The sequence below is a fragment of the Neopsephotus bourkii genome, unplaced genomic scaffold (assembly GCF_033783945.1).
Source record: "Neopsephotus bourkii isolate Nb327-2 ecotype Australia unplaced genomic scaffold, CSIRO-AGI_Nbou_v1 NB_745, whole genome shotgun sequence".
In the NCBI taxonomy this organism is placed as follows: Eukaryota; Metazoa; Chordata; class Aves; order Psittaciformes; family Psittacidae; genus Neopsephotus; species Neopsephotus bourkii.
Window position 1 is genome coordinate 637,399 of NW_026901243.1, and position 21,188 is coordinate 658,586.

At 39.8% G+C, this 21,188-nt stretch overlaps 1 protein-coding gene across 2 annotated transcripts; it reads left to right on the plus strand.

Annotated features, from left to right (window-relative positions):
* Window positions 1-1,121: 1,121 nt before the first annotated feature.
* LOC133212917 (meiosis-specific coiled-coil domain-containing protein MEIOC-like) lies at window positions 1,122-19,049 on the plus strand. 2 transcript variants are annotated; one of them, XM_061354763.1, is made up of 8 exons: window positions 1,122-1,502; window positions 6,608-6,731; window positions 6,944-7,110; window positions 10,932-11,033; window positions 11,589-13,383; window positions 15,669-15,803; window positions 15,910-16,090; window positions 18,451-19,049. In XM_061354763.1, exons 3-8 carry the CDS (start codon window positions 6,965-6,967, stop codon window positions 18,651-18,653), a joined length of 2,562 nt encoding a protein of 853 aa, XP_061210747.1. In that variant the 5' UTR covers window positions 1,122-1,502; window positions 6,608-6,731; window positions 6,944-6,964; the 3' UTR covers window positions 18,654-19,049. The 2 variants fall into 2 exon arrangements, with proteins under 2 accessions (XP_061210747.1, XP_061210748.1); XM_061354764.1 differs by lacking the exon at window positions 1,122-1,502 and having other exon boundaries at window positions 6,386-6,731.
* The last annotated feature ends 2,139 nt before the right edge of the window (window positions 19,050-21,188 follow it).

Here is a 21,188-nt window from a genome sequence, read left to right on the forward strand (position 1 = left end):
GCTGTGCCTGGGATTGCTCCGACCCAGGTGTAGTACCTTGCACTTGGCATGGTTAAACTTCATGAGGTTGGCATCAGCCCACCTCACAAGTGTGTCAGGGTCCCTCTGGATGGCATTCCTTCCCTCCAGCGGATCAACCGATCCACACATCTTGGTGTCATTGGCAAACTTGCTGAGGGCGCACTGAATAGGGAAGGATGGGGAGACCTGGGGAGGCTGAGAGGATATGGTAGGGAAGACACTTGTTAACTATGAGCTTGAGGTAGGGAAAAAATCTGTAGAAAGCAATTGGTTTTCTCTGTTCATGAAACAAGTCCTGGTGTTGTGCTGTGGTTGGTTGTCTATTGCTTAGAGTTCTTTTTGAGCAATGACAGAAGAAATAAAACTATTTACAAATTCAGGGCATTCAGGCAAACCACATGAAGTTCAACAAGGCCAAGTGCATGGTCTTGCATCTGGGTTGAGGCAGTCCTAAGCACAGATAAAGGCTGGAGGAGACTGGAATGAGAGCAGCCCTGAGGAGAAGGACTTGGGGGGTTGGTTGATGAGAAGCTCCCCATGACCTGACAGTTTGCACTTCCAGTCGAGAAACCAGCTGTGTCCTGGGCTGCATCACTGGCAACATGACCAGCAGGTCAAGAGAGGGGATTCTCCCCCTCTGCTCCACTCTGGTGAGAGCCCCCTGTGCAGTCTTGCATCCATCTCTGGAGCCGTGACATAAGTAAGACCTGGAGCAGTTGGAGTGAGTCCAGGGGAGGCCACAAAGATGCTCCGAGGGCTGGAGCACCTCTGCTATGGAGACAGGCTGAGAGCTGGGCTTCTTCAGCCTGGAGAAGAGAAGGCTCCGGGGACAGCTTAGCTTCCAGTGCCTAAAGGGGCTGACCGGAAAGCCGGAGAGAGGCTTTTGACAAGGGCAGGTAGGGACAGGACAAGGGGGAATGGCTTTAAACTGACAGATGGGAGATGTAGACGAGATCTGAGGAAGAAGTTCTTCCCTGTGAGGGTGGTGAGGCCCTGGCACAGGTTGTCCAGAGAAGCTGTGGTTGCCCATCCCTGGCAGTGTTCAAGGTCAGTTTGGACAGGTCTAGGAGCAACCTGGTCTGGTGGAAGGTCCCCCTGCCTGTGGCAGGGGGATTGGAACTGGGTGGTCTTTAAGGTCTCTTCCAACCCAAACCATTCTGTGATTCTGTGAACATTGATGTTCTGCTAATGTGTAAGATGTGGGTGGTTGTGGAGGAGCTGTGGGTGGTGTAACATGGAGAGATGGTAGGAGGAGCAATGAGGGGTAGCTAGAAATGAGTTTCATGTATAAAAAGTACAACTTTGACAGACTTGGTAATTACTGCATTTTTTTAATTGCTTTTAATTAGGCTAATTCTGTTCTTAAGAATATAAATTTCTGCTTGCACAACAATGCTGCATACTTTAGAGAAGACAACTTGTGTACTGATGACAAAGACATGGTCAAATAGTGTGTTACCCATGCTCATGCCAAGTCACAGGTGAGTCCAAAAAAGTGAATTTGCTCAGGTAAACAGAGATAAATACTTGTATAATATGTTGGAATTTTCTAATAAAATCTGTTGAATAACCACATAAGAAAAATCCTCTGCACCTCAAGAGGATGCTGCATTAGAGATGGAGCAGCTTTTACTCTCTGTTTCAGTGGAGGAGAGTAATCTCTTCGTGCAAGCCAGCAGCTCCCATTCAGTCTGGCTGTGAGGGCCACTTGTCAAGGGCATTTGTGAGACTTACCACGATCTGCTGGAGAGTAATTCCTGGAAATTACCATGGCCAAAATAAATATCTTTGATTATATTAAATGAATGTATTTAGATGCTAGCATTTGAAACAAACAGAAGAAATGGCCTATTGTCCTATGTTTGTTCTCAGTTGTAATTTGGCTATAAAACCCATGTATTGAATAAGCATCTCATAAATGTACTTCTCCCTCCATGCACTGTCTGAGTTGGTGCTTTCTTATATGATTTTTGACCCAACTCTTGGAGAGCTCTAAAGACTTGATTCCGTTTTCTCAGAAAAAATGTTTCCTAATTCTTTGACTGCTGGAAAATAATATTTCCCTTTGCTACTGCAACAAGCCTTTTCAAAATTGGATTTAGAAGGAAGTATCCAGTAATCTGCCATTTTTGAGGGTTAGTCCCTGATATTGAGAAATAGCTGGATAACTGACCTATTTTCTCCTCTGGTTTTAGTTTTCTACATACCCCTGTCATCTCTTTACTTCTGCCGGTTAGCTTCCCAGGTAACCCAAGAAGGCAATTTATAGAATTCTGACTTGCTTACTCTTACCCACTAGTTGCAGATAATTAATATCAGCGTATCCTGCATGAGCTAGCCTTTTTCAGTGTGCTACAAATTAAAATGTCTGTAGGTAAGTGTTACTAGAAGTTTTAAGTCAAAAAGCCAAAAGAGTGCTTTTTCTTATGTTTGCTTTATCATGCCAAGAAAAACAAGAAATAAACAAGAAATATTTATCCTGCCAAAAAATCAGAGATGAATACATTCAGCATAGAAGTAATAATATTGTGCCGTGCTGTTATTTATTGTTATGGTAGATGTTTATGAAAAGTATCTGTGAGTGATGTTCTGTAGCAGTGAGTTCCTGCAGTTTTTGATGGTAACTGACGGTAAAAAAGCATTCTCCTAATTTAGCTCAGATGATTTTTGGAAAAAAAACCCCAACTTTGTCAGATAGGGCTTTTTTTATGTCAATAAAATTATTTCTTCTAATTATAAAATGAAGTAAATATTTAGTTCTGATCATATTTTTTTAAGCTTATAATATGTCCTTTCAGAGAATTGTTAAATCTTCTGTAAGTCTTTGTTCTCACCTCCGAAACAGAGAGTGAAGGCCTGTTGAAATTTTTTTTTCATTCTGTCCCCCCCTCAATGCTATAGTTCAGCAGTGTACCTCAGATAGACATAATGTCACCACAAATGCTTCATACAGTTGGCATAGAATCATACAGAGTAGCAGAATGGTTTGGTTTGGAAGGGACATTGAAGACCCCCTGCCATGGGCAGAGATGCCTTTCCACTAGACCAGGTTGCTCCAAGCCCTGTCCAAACTGACCTTGAACACTTCCAGGGCTTCTCTGGGCAACCTGTGCCAGGGCCTCACCACCCTCACAGGGAAGAACTTCTTCCTCAGATCCCATCTAAATCTCCCCTCTGTCAGCTTAAAGCCATTCCCCCTTGTCCTGTCCCTGCGTGCCCTGGGCAAAAGCCCCTCTCCAGCTTTCTTATCAGCCTCTTTAGGCACTGGAAGCTGCTCTAAGGTCTCCCTGGAGCCTTCTCTTCTCCAGGCTGAACAAGCCCAGCTCTCTCAGCCTGTGTCCATAGCAGAGGTGCTTCAGCTCTTGGTGCATCTTTGTGGCCTCCTCTGGACTCACTCCAAGAGCTCCACATCCTTCTTATGTTGATGCTTTAGTGCTGGACACAGGACTGCAATGAGGGGTCTCACCAGAGCAGAGTAGAGGGGGAGAATCCCCTCCTTTGACCTGCTGGTCACACTTTTTGTGATGCAGCCCAGGATATGGTTGGTTTCTGGTCTGAAAGTGCACACTGCTGGCTCATGGGGAGCTTCTCATCAACCAACCCCCCAAGTCCTCCTCAGGGCTGCTCTCAGTCCAGTCTTCCCCAACCTGTCTTTCTGCTTGGGATTGCCGCAGCCCAGCTGCAGGACCTTGCACTTGGCCTTGTTGAACTTCATGCAGTTTTCACTATCGCCTCTCTCCATCCTGTCCAGGTCCTTCTGAATCCCATCCCTTCCCTCCAGTGTGTTTGACTGCACCACACAGCTTGGTATCATTGGTGACTTGCTGAGGGTGCTCAATCCCACTGTCTGTGTCGCTGACAAAGATGTTGAGCAGGATCGGGCCCAACACCAACCCCTGAGGAATGCCCCTTGTCACTGGTTTCCACTTTGACATTGAGCCATTGACTGTAACTCTTTGAGTGTGGCCGTCCAGCCAGTTCCTTATCTAGTGAGTAATCTACCAATCAAATGCATATCTCTGCTGTTCAGAGACAAAGATGTTGTGCAGTGTTCTAATGCAGTTGTTTCTGAAAATCCCTAAAACTCCTCTAGTCTGCCTGGGGGTCCTTCACTTCTCTGTCAGCAGCTGTTACCATGTCAGAATAGACAGTTACAGCCTTGAATTGTTTCCAGTACTTAGCTGGACAGCATAAGAAACAAAATATTTCCAGTAATGAGAAATAATATTTGAATCTTCTGCTGTCTTCAGAGTGCAGTTAAGTCTACAGACAGCGGATTTCCAGCAGGTCGTAGATCTCTCTCCTAGCTGTCCATCTCAAGCAGTGGTAGATAGGCAGAAGTGTCTGTCTCTGGAAAATTTGTCTCCTATCTATGTCTGGAGATACAGTGTGGGCACATTGATGTGTCTGCTTGTCTTCTGTCCTTGGCAGTGCTCAGGACATGACTACACAAGCCCCTGAGTGCTATGCTCCAAGTAGTGGCCTTGACTCCCAAGGTCCCCTCAACCTCAGCTGTTCTGCATTCTCTGCTGTGCAGGACTCTGTTCCTGGTGCAATTTACTGTTTATCCAGCCCAGTACTAAGATCCGTAGATTGCATCTGCCTTGTCCCACCTGGCAGCTGTGCTAGTGTGGCACTTGATTGGGCAATGGGAGGATAGTAGGAAGAGGAGCTGTCCTCAGGGTCTTTGTCCATCTACATAGTAACAGCACATCCTTAGCATGCAGCCTGGGTGAAGCAGGAGCGAAGGAACCAGGAATCAAAAGGGCATCAGTGCGTAGTGGGAGCACAGGACTCGCCTTCAGGTATTGTAATGCCATCAGTGCCTGGTAGCTTTGATACTGTTTAGCTTCATGCATATTTATATTTGAAATGTTAACATTATACCAATGGAGTTTCCCTTTCTTTTTCTTCCCAAATAAAATAAATGTTGAAAAAGTTTCTAAATACAAAGAACTGTGTAAGGCTTTTGGAAACAGTGAATGCTTTAGTAAATGCTTCTGTTGGCTTACTCCTCAGTTGCAATGATCTGCTTACAGAAGTTAAAAGCCCTCTGTATGCATTAGAAGATGTGATTTCACAGTGTGTTCAGTTTTGTACAGAGGGAGAAAGTTTAATACATGCAAGTTTGCATTTTGCATGAAAGAACAGAAGGTGTATCTGTTGTGCTTTGGGAGAAAAAAAGATCTATGGAGATAAACATGTTTAGGTTTTAGATATGGTAAGTTTTTTGTTAAGAGGTAATTCAGTGAAAGCAGCAGCTTTCCAATGATTTACAGGGTAGAAAGAATGAAGCAAAGCCCTACTGAAGACTGGATTTGTCATCGCTTGTTTTTTTATTTATTTTTAACTTTTTCTAGTTTTGAGGCAGCATTTCATTCATTCTGAGTGAAACACCTCTGTGCCTCTGTAGTCAGTCCTTTCTCTGTAAAGCCGTTAAGTTATTAGTTGTTGTGACTACCTGAAATTCAGTGAAGAATTCTGAAACCAAGGCAAGCTGTAGGAGGCAACACACTGTTTTGTCCCTCTTTCCTTTTACCGTATCTTGTTAGTAGTTCATATGTACAGCCCAGATGAGAATTCCTCGGTTATTTTGAAATTCTGCCTGACTAGGTAGAATGACAGACTCCTGTGGTTTGGATGTGCTGAATAATGAGGTTGTATCTCGGGTACATGAAGTACCTCCTTAGCTGATCCTTAGTCACGTTGTCCTGCACAGCTCACATTAGCAGTGATTAATGGCTCTGAAAATAAATAAATAAATCCATTAGTTGCAGATCTTGTTTTTAATTTATGTGAAAATATTTTCTGCTGTAACCAAGGAGCGTAATTTATCTCTGTGTTGCTTCTTAATAGACAAAACAAAACCAAGGCTCAGGCATTGTTTTGTGCTTGTTGATACTGCTAAGATGTTGGCCTTGGTGAGATACTGCTTTCCTAAATGATAGTTGTATGTGGTTCAGGACTCATTTATAACGGATAATGTGGATACCACCATGCTCCTCTGCTGCAGGGTAAGAACACTGTTCTGTCATTTAGTCTCTGGGCCAGGAAGTTGTTTCTTATTTAGTAATGCAGATATTGATAGTGTGTTTTTATAAAATGTTACAGAATATGTGTCTAACGTCCACAGGGTCATAGGAGTCAGTGCCTCCTGCCTCAAATTAGAATCATAGAATAGTTAGGATTGGAAAGGTGTTAGGGTTTCAGGTGGGATCTCAAAAACTCAGTAGCTTGACCTAACTGGTCCTGCTCTGAGCAGGGATTTAGGCTAGATGATGCCAGAGGTTCCTTCTAACTCAAAGCAGGTTTCTGATACTCAGTGTAAACCTTTGTCAATCACAGGCTCTGTCATAGCAATGAGATACTGTGTGAGGTGCGGTTCCCCATGTTCTTTAGATTCCCTACTATGTATTCTTTGAATAAATAATTTGTCTTTTCTGGACCATCACTTAAAGACAGATGGCTTTTCTTACCCATGTTTTGCTCTGTGAAGTTTAGAAGTGTCTCTTTGTGCTAATTGTGGGCACTTTGTTGGAATATTTTATGTTTTCAGGGATAATTTCTCTTCCCTTTGTTTTCTCAGAAGGGATGTGTATGCCTGTGATAAGTGCATTTCCAGTCATTTAGGCCAGAAGATTCTGAGCTTGTGAACGTGACATGCAAACACCTACAATGTGAAACCTGTAGACAATTCGTGTTATTGTATAGTAAGTAATTTTTTATTATCATTTATTTTTAGCCTACTTTAAGGCAGAGGATGCAGCAATTTTATACTCCATCCTTTTATCATAGCTACGTTCCGTTTTCCTGAAAAGTTATGTAGCTCAAGATATAAAAGGAAGGATTTGCTTTGTTGCATTTACTGCTCATCTATGTAAACATCTGATGTTAAAAATGTTTCTTTCTCTTTTCAACATAGGTAAATAGCAAGAAACAAACAATGGACACTCAATTATTTTCCCCATTATTAGGAGCTATTACAAGTACCCCACCTCCGCTAGAATCTTCCCATCTATATAGTAACTGGTCAACATGTGAAGAGGATATTGGCTCTAAAACTTCTTTTCAGGACTGCACAAAGAAACGGTATGAGCATTCTTGGTGTAATCTTACGGTGGTGTTCTGGAATACCGAAGCCTTGGGTGATATGGTTTAGTGTGAGGTGTCCCTGCCCATGGCGGGGGGGGTTGGAACTTGATGATCTTAAGGTCCTTTCCAACCCTAACTATTCTATGATTCTATGATTATGGAGCAGAACAAATGGAATCTGGATCTTTTTAGGAAGAGTTCCTGGGATAACTAGAAACTCGAATTTTTTTTATTCTATAATAGTTATTATAAAGGTTGTCAGAAAGGTAGGGGGTCTGTATGTGTATAGATGTGTATGTTTACATGTGAAAATGTTTTAAAATTTGGAAAGAATACTACATTTAGGGAATGAAATGGGAAAATGCCATACGTAATTGAAAACTCCTTAAGAAAAGTACTTTCCTTCCGTGCCTCCCACCCCTCAGTACCATAGCTCGTTATGATCCTGCTTGATAGTACAGAGTATTTCCTGAAACATGAACAATGCAGAGAGTGTTAGGTACAGGTTAAGTGTACGTGGTGCTTCTGCAACTGAAAGCATAAATATGTGTACAGCTACTCTTGAAAATATGCCAGCCTTCTGTCTTCCCTTCATATAATGCACTCAAGTTTGATCAGTTGCAGTTTTGGATGCTGAATGAATGCAAAGGGTCTTCGTTACTTGAATCATGAAACATTTTTATTCCCCTGGAGTGCTCCACTCTGCCCAGGTCCTGACTATTGCAGGCACTTCTGATGATCATCCAGTCTTAATAATGCAGTAGAATTAGTAAAGGTGCAGAAGGGCAGTGAGGCTGGACAGGGGTTTGAAAGTTTCTGTGCATTGGAGAGGAGATAAAACTTCTCTTCAGTTTTGGTGAGTCAGCTCTGCTGAGGAGTGATTTTTATAAAATCATGAATGATACAAGGGTTGCAAGGAACAGGGAATGATTATAGCAACTGGGAGGTGCCCACTGAATTAACTGGTTCTCTCCTTTGTATTGGTGATTTTATGGCTTGTGCACAGCCATTGAAATTGTAACATTAGAACTGTTCCAGCCTTAAAATGTAAATCATGATTTCATATTAGGCTTCCATCTCTATTCTTTCCATCTTAATGCCAAGTGTTGGCAACATAATATTGCTTTTGAGGGGTTGGTTGGTACAGACTGGCACAGCAGCTTTTGACACTGTGGTGATGCTGTTAGCATTGATAATATCAGTCTCACTGCAGTTTATCGCTTGTCTAGTAAGAAAGAGGAAATTTGATGTGAGGAGAAAGGGGAGTCCACTGGTTCAAAAGATGCTGAAAGGTTACAGTTAAAGAAGATATATGCACTACATATTTCTTTCATTAAAAGGTTATATAGCTTTAGTACTAGCTGTAAGTGTGAAGTTTAAGCTCTGAGTGGCAATCCACTAATAAAATATACAATCTCTTCTTAAAAGCAGCCTTTAGATTATTGTAAGGTAGCAAATAAAAGGTAACAAATGCAGTATCTCCCCAAAGGAAGACAACACATCTAATGTCTGTCCTCAAAGCCTGTGGACTTGTCCTCAGCTTCAGTTCTAAAGTTAATCACAACAGCTGGACACAGATGTGTCAAAGGTACCATTTCCATTTGCCTGTTGATCTTTCATCTTCGGCAACCCTCCTCCTCCCACCCTTGGAGGGCCTTGGAGGATGATCTTCGAAGTTTTTGGGAGAAGCTGTAGGTCTTGGTTCATTTGTCCTATTTCTTATTCTTTGTCTGCAGGGGCAGGCTTGCTTGCTGCCACAAACTTGGTGCCAGGCTGGACATTTGTGTTCTGTTTGGTACAGTTGTAAGCAATTTGGCATGGCTTTGCCTTTCCTGTGTGCTGGTTATTTTCATGGATTCTTTTTATGTTGCTCTGCCTTGGTAGGCAGTGAATTCTCTTAAGGCAGTAGGAGCTAAAGATTTGATTCCTTGGTTATGCAGAACTAAGGGATATTACAGCAAGTGTTTTCTGGTAGAAACCAGAAAGGATAGTTGCTGCCTATCTTGGACTTGAGAAAACTGAATGGCTGTTACACTGGGATTTTTGTTTTTGAATTCACTTGTCCTGTGATTGATGGAGGGTAGTTTATTCAGAGAACAGAAGGCAGGAATGTAGTTGGCTTCTTTTCCATGTGTTTTGGTGTGTTTCATGGGAAATACCTTCCTGTCAGGGTATATTGGGATTTTACCTTATGAGATGCTTCCTGACATGTCACATTACCAAGAATTTTTGTGTTGCTGGTAGCGAACAGTGCTGGCTTGAGACAGAAGGCAAGGGGAGGTGTTTCTAGTCCCTTGTTTGAACAAGTGATTGCATTAAGAAATAGGATTTGTCAAGTATTCCGTTTCTCCTGTCTTGAATTGCATTTTAATGTTTCTGGTTCATGTACCAGAAGGAACACACAAACATTTCATCTTATGTCCATCTAGTGTGTAAAATCTGTTTGGGCAATTTTAGACTCACTGCTGTCCTGTGCTTGTTCTTTCCTACGATTATCTTTTTCATTTATAGTCGTTCCAGCTTCCTTCTGACCTGTATGTGGTTCTAAAATGGCCAGTGATTTTAATTTCTGTGCCACATTGTAAATTGACCTGTCCCTTGCTGAAAATCATGATCTACGTGCAAGCTTTCATCTCTGATCTCTATTTGGTTGCAGCAATTGGAAATAAAATAGGCCGCCTTACAAAAAATAAGAGAAAAAAAAGTTTGCCATCTGACAAAGGCACAGAAGAGATCTAGTCATCAAAGAGCAGTTATAGTTCTACATTCATAAAACATTTTCAAGAATTCTTGCATTTATGTGTATTCTAAACAAAAACACACGCCAAATTCCTTCCAGAAGGAACTGAATGGTCAGGAAGTAAATAATAAGGTAGTTAGGAGTCAAAATGTGGTGAGGTCTTAAAAGCTAGTAAGGCATAACTGTCTAATTTTCCCTGTGTCAAGAGATTAACAAGGTGATAATTATAGTAGTTTATCCCACATTTTATAGTTGTTAATCAGCAAAATCACCGTGAGTAATTATGAGGTAGCATTAGCAGATGATGTAGTTGTTGGGATAAGCTGACACCAGGAAAGACTGAGAGATCTTCAGGGATACTGAAATGAATCAGCTGAGTGAGAATAGGATGATGAGTGAAATTTATTGGAGCAAAACAGTGCGTGTTAGGGGGAAGGAGATCTTAATGGTGTTACGTTTTAATTAACTGCTGAGTAAGAGTTAGATGCCATTAAACAGCTCTTTAAAGATTTCATTTTGCACCTTAAGTAAAAGTTGGGCTTGCGTAAGAGTAGTGATGGTTGAGCAACTTCGATATTTATCTGGAATATTTAATACAGTTTTGACCAACTCCTTTCTAAAGGGGGTTAAAAAAGTGATCCAACTGAAATTTAACTGAAATGTTTTGAGATTAAAATTACAGTTATTGAATTATGGAAATAATTTAGAATCCCCAAGATTTTGAGAAGATTGATCATATTAATCCTCTGAAGGAGACACTCAAGATGTGAAGAAATGTCTATAAACTAACTTACGTTGTTTGAAAAGAGGGAAGAATCTTTTGCTGCTCCTTACTCTTCACAGTTTGAGAAGTGTCTGGTGAAGCGAGAAGTTAGGGAAGTTGTTCTGCTTCATTTAAGCTATAGAATTCATGAGTGCAGGAGATTTCTATATATGTGTCCTGAGATTACATTAAATGCAGAGCACTTAGCAGATGCTGCTGAAATAAATCAAAGGTTTAATGCTTTACTTTTCCTTTTGCCTGTCTTGTTAAGGAGAAAAAGACTTTCTAGGCTTTTTTGGTTTGTTTTTTCTTTAGGGCACCAGTAAACCTATCTTATTCTGGCAATGGCCCTGATATGTTTGGACTAGTGTCAAGCATTTTAGAGGAGCCAAGCAAGCCAGAACCAGTTACAGACTGGTAAGTTTGATCTGAAAGTTCTTATATGTGCGTATGGGTTTTATGACCTTTATCACACAGATACATATTTTTAATTATTATTTCACAGTGTTGAATAATGAAGGTCTTATAAATCCCCTTGAAATGTAGAGGTGTTCTTCTTTACTGCAGTTGCTATTAAAAAAACAAGGCAACAAACTGTTAGAAACGCCAATTTTCTAGTCTTCTATCAACCTACAGCATTTGGGAGGAGAGGGGAAAATCTCATTTTAACCGGTAGGGAGTTGACTGAATACAGTCAAATCTAAAATATTTAATAAATCTGAATAAACTCTGCAGTTCTCAATATACAGATTATAAATATTAGAGAACATCATTAGTAGTCAGATTTTACATAGCATTTACTCAACTGCAGCAGAAGAACTTCCACAACTTATGTTTTAGAGGAGGGCTGTGTATAATTAGCCAAGAATGTAATGGGGGAAAAATACATGTTCAGGGAATGACAGTGATAACCTGCTTTAATGTAAGAAATTTCTTAAACCATTACAGGAGGCTTGTTTAACTTTGTTACAGGAATTCTCTTTCAAGATTGTTTCCACCTATGTGGGCACCTGACCTTGGAAGCAATGGTGAATTCTCAGGGCTCCCATCTAAGCACTCTGTTGAAAATCAGGATTTTCCAGCGCTGATGGGTACACAGAACTGCTATCAGGGGCACTTGCAGAAGTCATGTGATGTGGAGATGTTACACAGAGGTTTGGAAGATCTTCATCTCATACAGTCTTGGCTTTCTCCATCTGTCCCTTGCACTCAGCCTGATAGTATTCTGAAGAACAGTTACCCTGACAATTCCTCTTTGCAAAATAATAATGCAATTCATCAAGAAGGATTTTCATTTCAAAATGTAGACTGTAATCAGCATTTGGGCAGTTACGACCACATAAGGTTAAATGGAGACTATGACAAAAACGGTTCCAATTTTAGCACTATTTCTTCTCAGAAAAGAGTTAAAGAAGGCACTAGCATTCAGAAAGAGTTTTGGAAAACTGAAAGAGCAAGAAGCAAAGCTCTGAAAAATTGTACTCAAGAACAAGCTAAGTATTCTTCTGATATTTCTAATCAGCCTGTTGATGACTCTTGGGATAAAGTGTCTCAGGACAACCAGTTGTTTTCTAAAAGATACGGAAACTTTACAGCTGCTCATAAATTACAGTCATCTATTCATTCATCACCATGTTTTTTCAATCAACCCCCTAAAGAGAATATTTTTTCTGGAGGAACAGACAAAACAGCACAGGAAACCCATGTGCAAAATAGTCGTCATAGCTTTCCTTTGGGGGATGATGCTCTTAACAATAATGACTGTAAGATCCATGTTAGTCCTAAAGAATGCTCTCATAAGGTATCAGAATATGATTTATCTCTAAAAAATGTTATGCAGAATAGGAGTTACCCATCATACCATGGACGTATGTGGCTGGATGGGAAAACAGGTACATCAGATATCCCGCATGGAAAGCAAGTGGTAGGAAGTCCGCAGCCGTCTTCAGGGGTTTCAGCCATGTCTGTTGGTTATCCTACACAACAGCCTGTAATGCAGTCCTACTACCCACAGATCTTACCTGTCTTCCCTTCAGGGAAAGATGAAAGGTCACATATATCAAATAGTGTTTCTAATAATTTTGGAGTTTATAATTCCATCTCAGAAAATCCAAAGCAAATGAAAGCCATTGGACGATTGCAGCACAATTCATTGCCTAATAAGGAGGGGCAATACCACAAATGCCCCATTGATTTTCCATCTGACCGGTTAACCCAGCAGAATGCTGTAAGTGAAGACCCTGAAAAATATCACAGATTTCAAAAAAAACAGACCCAAGAAAATAGTAATAAAGATGATAAAAGAGGCAGAAGGAATTGGACTCCTCATTTTGGATATACAACCCCAGATCATCAGCAATTCAATATGTTCCGAAAAAAGCATGAACAGAATGGTGGTAACGTGTCAGATTTCATCAATCCTTCTTTTTTTCATTCTTTCCCATTAATGTCTGATTTTAAACAAAATCCTGGTTTTCCTTCACTTCATCCTCATCTGTTTTCATCAGCAAATAACTTCAGTTTCCCTCCATCACCATTTCCATTCTCAGAACTTGTTGATCTTTTTCATTATGATGACTTGAGCCACTTGTATCCCTTTATCAATGATCTGTTTTGTGGAGAAATAGCTGCACCATACTTTGCCTTTCCAACACCATTTAACAAGTACAGACCTCTGAGAAATCGCAGTGGACCTGCTAATGAGCTTCACATCCGACTGGAGGAGTGTTACGAGCAGTGGAGGGCTTTGGAGAAAGAGAGAAAGAAGGTAAAACACAACTGACCAAACTTCCTACCAAAACTGACACCTCTTTGGAGGAGGCGAGAATTCTGATGTCATGTCGTTAGTTTTAGATACCTAGAACAACTTCTGCAGCATCTGCTTTAAATACAGTGCTTGTATTGTTTGGCGTGACTGGTTTTAAATTGTGTGTGGCTTTGAGTTTCAGTGTTTGAATCACTTTCCCTTAGAATATAACATTTCTATTAACCCACAGTATTTGCTACATCAAATGTAGTAGCAATGTCACTGGCCAAAGCACTGAGTTATTGTTAGCTTGGATGTTTTTTTTTGATATGGTCAATAAAAAGTCATTACCTAGTTGTTATTAATTCCATAGGCCTTTGCTATGACTGTAGATGATATGATCATATATCAGGGCACTCACTGCCACAGGTGGCTTGTAATGTACTGGTGGTTTATGGCCCTTGATGCTCTTAAAGGTTCATGTTGCACAGTTTGGTTAGATGGATTTCTCTTCTTTTCTTGTCCCATACTTGTCTCCAACTAAATCTTTAACTCAAGTATTCTGTACCCAGGCTCTCCATTTAAGGAGAGAAATTTTTGTGGTGTGTTTTAGTTTTTGTTGGTTGTTTTTTTTGTTGTGTGTTGGTTTGAGTTTCTTGTTGTTTGGGTTTGTGGGGTTTTGTTTGTTTGTTTTGTTGTGGTTTTTTGTTCTGTGGGTTTTTGTTTGGGTTTGTTGTTGTTGTTGGTTTTTGGTTTTGGTGTTTGTTTTTTTCCTGGCGGTGATACAGTAGTGTCTTTCTCCTATTAGACTAACTTGGATCTAGTCCATTCTCAGTGATCCAACTTTAGCCTCGTGAACTACACAGGCTTTCTCAGTCCTCAGGTTTTGTAGTTACAGGGTACACCTGCAGTTAGCTTTAACAGTATAAACTGTTCTCTGTCCCACAAGCCAGCTGCCGTAACATGGCTCACATTCCTACAGCCAAAATACTTACTCCTCACAAGGGCCTGACTTCATCCTGACTGCCTGAAAAGAATGTGCTTGGGCTGTGTTAATCCCTGCTTGTAGGTATAGTTTTGGAGAATGCTATATCTCACCTGTACCTATGTGTATGGGAAGGGTCTGTCTTCTGACATTCTCAGACTTCTGATATTCTCACCCTACATTAATTTATTAAAAGTGTTGACAGAAAACTCCCCCCAGCGGGACTTGCATATAAGTCTATCTAATCTGTCTAATCAGTCAACCCTTTCAGCTCTCAGAAACCTGTGCAGTGCAACTGCTTTGGAGTTCACAGCAACAGTTAATTTACCTGTTAACTTGTATAAATTTCACCTTTCTAGGCATCTCACATTTTAAAAAACCTCTTGAATTGCCTGTGATATTAAATGTGCATAAAGATTAATACTGGAAATGGCTTATTATTTGTTATTAAATACCTGATGTCATATGAATTGATGTTTTTTTCTGAATGTCAGGCTTCTGAGATGAATACAGGTGGTGTCAGCCGGCTCTTCTAATTCATGTTAGGTGAGGGCAGAGACTAAATAATATGGGTGTATCAGTAAACCAAAAAGAAAAGAACTTAAGCACGTATTTTCAGTATGAACATGCTTATAGTATGAATGTGGACTTAAGCTTGCCTTAAACTGCAGTGTTGTACTAATCTTTCTCTCCTCAGTCTGTTGAACACTGAAGAAGGAGTGAGATAAGAGAGTCATCTGCTAGTTGTGTCTTTTTTACTTAAGGTGTAAGAAGCTCTTGTCTAAAAGTAGGTGATGTTTAGTTACTTCTTGCACTGTATAGTGGTTTGGCCAGTTCCTTTCTCAGTGGGGAGTTTAGCAGCTGCGTTGATGACATTCTCAGAGCTGATACCTATTCGTGTTAAATCTGGCTTAATCCTGATACACTTCAAATACAGCATACATTGGTGTGATCATTTGTTTCTTTTGTTAATAATCATAGTATGTGACATTTGAAAGGCATACCTGGGGTGCTACACAAGACTTTTTTTGCCTGTGTTCTGTGTCCAAGATGGATTAAAATAAAGCTGCACAGCTTTGTAAAGCTGCCAGTGAGCACTACAGTCTGAGGTGAAGCTGAATTACAGAAGTATTTTCAGGCTCACGGCAGGTGGTTGTACATCTAAACAAGTGTTTGGGAGCGTTGTTGCACAAATGCCGTCAGAAGTAAAGACAGGAAGTGCACTTCTAATGTATTTGAAAATTCTAAATGGCCCCAAAATATGGTTTGTAATACTGTAGTAATTTCAAATGTGTACAATGGCTATTTATTTCCCTTTCAGACTGAAGCTGACCTTGCAAGAAACTTCCCAGGAAAGCGCATATCAAGCTCAAATACCACTCCCATGTCCCGCCTTCCTGCTAACCCATCACGAGTTGATCGCTTGATTGTCGACCAGTTAAGAGAACAAGCCAGGGTAAGTCTTCTTGAGCTCCAATTCCTGCATTTGTTTTTGTTGTTCTGTTTGTTTAATTAAGATTTATATACGTTTAATGATTTTTGGTGTTTTCAATGTGTGGCAGGTGCTCACCTTAGTAGGAAAGATGGAAAGGCTTCGTGGTACCCCTGTACACAGTAACATATCCACTACATTGAAACACCATATGGAAGCTATTAATGTAACACAGGTGAGGCGTAAGGATGAGATTGTTAGTGCTGCTAATCCACAGAGACAACGAGCACTGCGTTACAATAATGAGAAAGGTAACTGTTTTCCATTCATTTGGTTTTAAAAGGTTTTTGAAAGTTTTAATTGTAGAGATAAGCCATTTGAAATACGGGAATTAGAAATAGGCAGCAATTATTGTAACTGCAGCAAAAAAAAAAAGTGTAAACCTATACCTGTTACTTTTTAAACGACTTTTAAGCAATTTTTTTGTTCTCTTCTGCTTTTCCATTGGTACTTTAAATACTTTGAAGCGTTTTCCTCTTCACTAAGAGAGCAGTAAAAACTGTCTGGTGATGTTATATAACTAAGTAGTTGTCCTAAAAGTGAAAATGTATGTGTTTTTAACAAGTTGAATTAACTTTTTTTTAAAATTAGTGTTATTGCTACTCTTTCAGCTTATAAAACACACACAAAAAAAAGTTGGTGCCTTGTTAATTGATTATGTCTAATTACCTAAATCACAAAACCACCAGAAATTGCATTTCATGAATTCCAGTGTCTGCTGAAGTAAAGCCAGAATAATTTGTAGCAGCAATATGTACTTCTGTAGAAGTAATGCAAAATGAGGATAGTTGCTTTCCCTTTCAACACCACAGTGTGAGTGATAACTTGCTCTTCAGTATAGTGATCATGTAGCTGATACATACAGGAATTCAGGGTTTGGAGGTAAAGATCATATTACTTTTTCTTCAGAAAATGCCTGTGTCTCAGGAAATTATTTCCAAAGAGGAATGGACATCTCCTGCCTCCTCCCCTCCATTTTTTGGATCTTTACGCAGCACTGTCCTGTATTGTCTTACTTCCTGTTATTGCCACAATGTGGTGTTTCTTTGGCTTCCAGCAATGTGTATGGGATAGTTCTTCCATGTAAGGAGGAGAAGATAGGCTGTAAAGAGAGTCAAGATGTTTTGCATTCACAAGCTAGGTGTCAAGCATGATGTCATATCCTTAAAAATGATAGTCCTAGATGCAAACCAGCTTCTAAAATTACTCCTAAAATTGTGTGACAATGTTAGCCCCAAGCATAAGCCAGGAAACAGGTAGGTGTTAAAAAAAAATAAAAATCCTACAAACCATGTTTTTGATAATGCTTCATAGTAAAGGTATATGGAAGCATTATTTAAACCATCCTGTAGCCTAGCTGTAGTTAGAAAAATTCAATTAGTCATTTACAATTAGTGGTAACATCTGCAGTGCAGTTACGTTTCTAAAGAAGAGATGTGCTGCTGTTGGGTGTCTAAGCACAATCTAAATCACATGCAGAAAAGCCTTTAGTGTGTTTTTTTCACTGTGAAACATATTTGTTTGAGTTTTGCTGTTGATGCTTGTATATCCCAAGTTCAGCAGTGAGCCTTTCCTCACTGTGAGACTGGGTGGGAAGTGGTATTGCTGCAAGAAAGATAAAGGAGTTAAAAAGGATTGCATTAAGCTTATCTGGCTGGAATAGAGTGGGCAGTTTTACTAACTGTGCTTGTTGAGTAAAAGTGTGCAGCTGCGGGGAACAAAAGTCAACAGGATGCTGGGTTACATCTGCAAAGGCAGCTCCAGCAGAGATAAAGATGTTATCCTACTGTACTCAGTGCTCATCAGGCCACATCTGGAATTCTGTGTCATGTTTTGGTCCCTGCTGTATAAAAAAAGATGTGAACAGGCTGGAGAGGGTCCAGAGAAGGGTCACAAAGATGATCCAAGGACAGGGCAGCTGTGTGAGGAAGGGCTAAGAGAGATGAGTTTGTTGAGCCTTGAAAAAGAAGGCTCAGAGGAGACCTTATCACCATGTTCCAGTATTTAAAGGGTGGCTACAAAGAAGACGGATACTCCCTTTGTACAAGTGGTCACATGGGAAAGACAAGGAGTGATGGGCACAAGTTACTTCTGGGGAGGTATCAGTTGGAAACCAGAGGAAAATTTTTCAGAATGAGAACAATCAGCCCCTGGAATAATCTCACCAGGAAAGTGGTGGATTCCCTCGTGTTCAATTCTCTTAAGATTTTGCTGGGACAGGGTGCCGGGTGATCTGGTCTAGGTCATGCTTTGCCAAGAAAGGTTGGACCAAATGATTCCTGAGGTCCCTTCCAACTTTGGATCCTACAATTCTATACTTGAAGATAGTCCCCTCTGATAACGTTAATTAAATAGGCTCAATTATTGCATCACAGGTGAGATGGTTATACCACTGAATTCTGGACACAGTTATAGTTGCTGTTAGTGTGAGATGTTAACAGCTAACTTATGGAATTCAACCAGTGCAACACCAGTGTATTTTGTTAGCTGGTTCTTTAGCACACTTTGTATACCAGTGATGGGTTGAACAAATTTACTAATTTTTAAAACGTATTAATATTACCAGGCCAGTGTATACAAGTGTAACCTGTAATGTGTTTTTCCATTGTAGATGTTCTGGCTCTGGCAGCTGCCATTAAAGACTTGGCTGCTTCCACACGCAAGGCTCGTACCGCTTTATGGTGTGCGCTGCAGATGACCTTGCCAAAAAACTCTTCAAGCAGTCCAGTAAAACCAGAAGTTGTTGAAAGGGCATTGCAGGAGCTTTGTCCTCCAAACACAAGCACACAAGAAAAAAAGCAGCATGGAGCATGAAAACAAATGATGCAAAAAAAGAAAAACCTGAGGAACCCAGGAGGATTCTGGAATAACAGCTAATAATAATAATAACAACAACAAAAGGGAGGCTGAGGATGGGGAGGGAAGAGCAAAGTGTCCTGCCCAGTACCACGGATGGTGGTTTTGATATGCTATCAAAAAAAGCAAAAGGGTTACCGATTAGTGCTGCATTTCTATTACTGTGATTCTGATGTTGAGACACACATCTTGTAATAGTGTTAATGCAATTTTAGTATTGCTGGTATTGCAGAGTCTGCTACGTAAGAATTTTGTTACTGAGACAAGCTAAATAGCATTGTTTCCTTGTGTGCTTCTCCAAAGATGTGTATCAGCTGTGAGTAAGCCATGACCTGAGAAACCAGAGTGTGGTAGAACTTAATTCTCCTTTTTTTTTTTACAATTTAGCATACTAAAACAAACAAAAAAATCCATTAGAAAGCTATATCGGAATTGTTCAGGGTTTTTTTTTGGCACCATTATGTGGCTCTTTTAAGTGCCAAAGTGATCATGAAGTAGTTTGCATCCCGTCACTATGCAGAGGAGTCCACACTTCTGTAGTGTTTCCTGTGGCAGGGACTTCAGTAATTCAGATTAGCTCTAACAGAGTTTGACAAGAATAATCAGTGTCTAATGCTGGTTGTGTGAGATGCTTCAGCAGTCACGCTGCCGCTTCAGTTCCTAGCTAAATCAGTGTAAACCAAGCTTTTCCACATCATAGTCCATTTAAAATTCTCCATAAGAAAAAAAAGGTTTTGTAGCTTTGCAGCGAGTACTGCATTGAAGTATACATTAGCAGGTGATATAAAATTGTCACTCAGGATTAGAAATTAGATTTATGGATTCCTCAGTGGGTTAAAAACCCGTAACTATATAATAACATAGTATGCACTTAATTAAAGAAAATTGCTGTTTGTTAATATAAGTTCATGGTACTATAATTTTCAGAAACATTCCATATTTATTTTAATATCTTTATTGAATGTTTATTTTAAAATCTATTTTATTAATATAAAGTTGGATATTTTGCCAAATCTTCTGAATAATCAGATTTAACGATTTACTCAGGAAATATGTATATTATTATATAAATGTACTCATAGTATGTAGAGATTTTGGGGGGAAGGGATGTTTGCAAAATATTTACACAAAGCTAACTATATACTAGGTTACCAAAGCTGTTTAACTGATTAATTTTTCGCATGGAAGATTTAGTAAATTTAATTGCTGTTAACTTGTCTCCATTCTGTGGCTTAGACAATCAAGAGTGTTACGTATCCGTGTGAGTGTTCAGAGTGAGAATTAGAAAAGAGTAATTCAAGTTTTGTTCTTAGGACACTTACAAGTATTTTAATGTCTTACTGTCACATGATCTCTTAACATGTACTAATAACCAACTAAGGTTCTTGGGTATCAGTATATTAGTGAGTATATTTTGGAAAGTAGTTCTTATTTTAAAATTGAATTAAGTTGGGGATATAAGCAACATTTGAAAGACAAAAATGAAGGTTTTTCTGTTCCATAGTGTTCGATGTTGAATTTGACATTTTGTGGATAAATCTGTGCTTGTTTCCATATCTAAATGTACTTGCCAAATATTCCAAATACGGTTCTGTAGTTTTGGATCTGTGGATGTTTCTGGACCAGATGTAGTCTCAGCAGTGCCATTATTAACTGTAATGAGGAAGCAGCTATATAACTTTATAGAGAAAAGTTGCACAAGCCTCACTAATCCACTGAATAAAGTCTAAAAGCATGAGACAGTACAAATCAGAATCCTAGTACAGCAAGATTATGTTTTTTCTTTCCTCAAGAAAGTTAATTCAGCTTAAAAGAATATTTTCAGCCTAAAGCGCAGGTAGTGGAGACAGCTATCTTAGTGTGAGTGGTTCCTCTGTGCTCATGTGCAATTTATTTGTGCAAACTAGCTTAGGAAAGCTAAATTTGCGTTTGTCAAACTGATTAACTGTACTCCATGGTTTAAAAAGTGGAGTCTACAGTATTTTAGTCAGTGGATGATTTTGGATTTTAATTATGCTTTCTGTGACAACAGGAAATCAGAATTTTGCAAGTCTTGGTCAGCTTTTCTGTTTACAGAACAATTGTTCTGCAGGGTTGTTTTGTAGGGGTGAATGCATAGGGTACAGTAGGTCCTTGTGTTGCTTCTGCGTTATTGTTGTGACGGAGTGTGGTCTTAAATGGTTCATAATATAGTTAATGTGCCTTTAACAGTTTAATTTTTCAAAAATGACAATTAGCTGTATGCTCATGCCTGTTTTCAACTGCAGTTTCAAAATGCTTTTTAAAACAGTTATGCTGTGGCTTCATTTGACTATGGCTAACAATTGGCATACACTTAATGAGGTTCTTGCATCCTGTTGGATCGTTCAGTTACAGGCTCTTTAACAAGCATGAAGCACAGTAGCTGTGGAGAGTCACCAAAGTCCAGATGTGTTAGATCAGATTTTCCTTGTTGTGCCCTACAAATGCAAGCAGCTTGTGTTTCATTTTGCC

What these genes read in the sequence shown, in the direction of transcription:
- LOC133212917 (XM_061354763.1), top strand. Translation starts at nt 6,965, where the DNA reads ATGGACACTCAATTATTTTCCCCATTATTAGGAGCTATTACAAGTACC. An exon ending in CCAGAACCAGTTACAGACTG is followed by an intron (nt 11,034 to 11,588) that starts GTAAGTTTGATC and finishes ACTTTGTTACAG; the next exon opens with GAATTCTCTTTCAAGATTGT. An exon ending in TGGAGAAAGAGAGAAAGAAG is followed by an intron (nt 13,384 to 15,668) that starts GTAAAACACAAC and finishes TTTCCCTTTCAG; the next exon opens with ACTGAAGCTGACCTTGCAAG.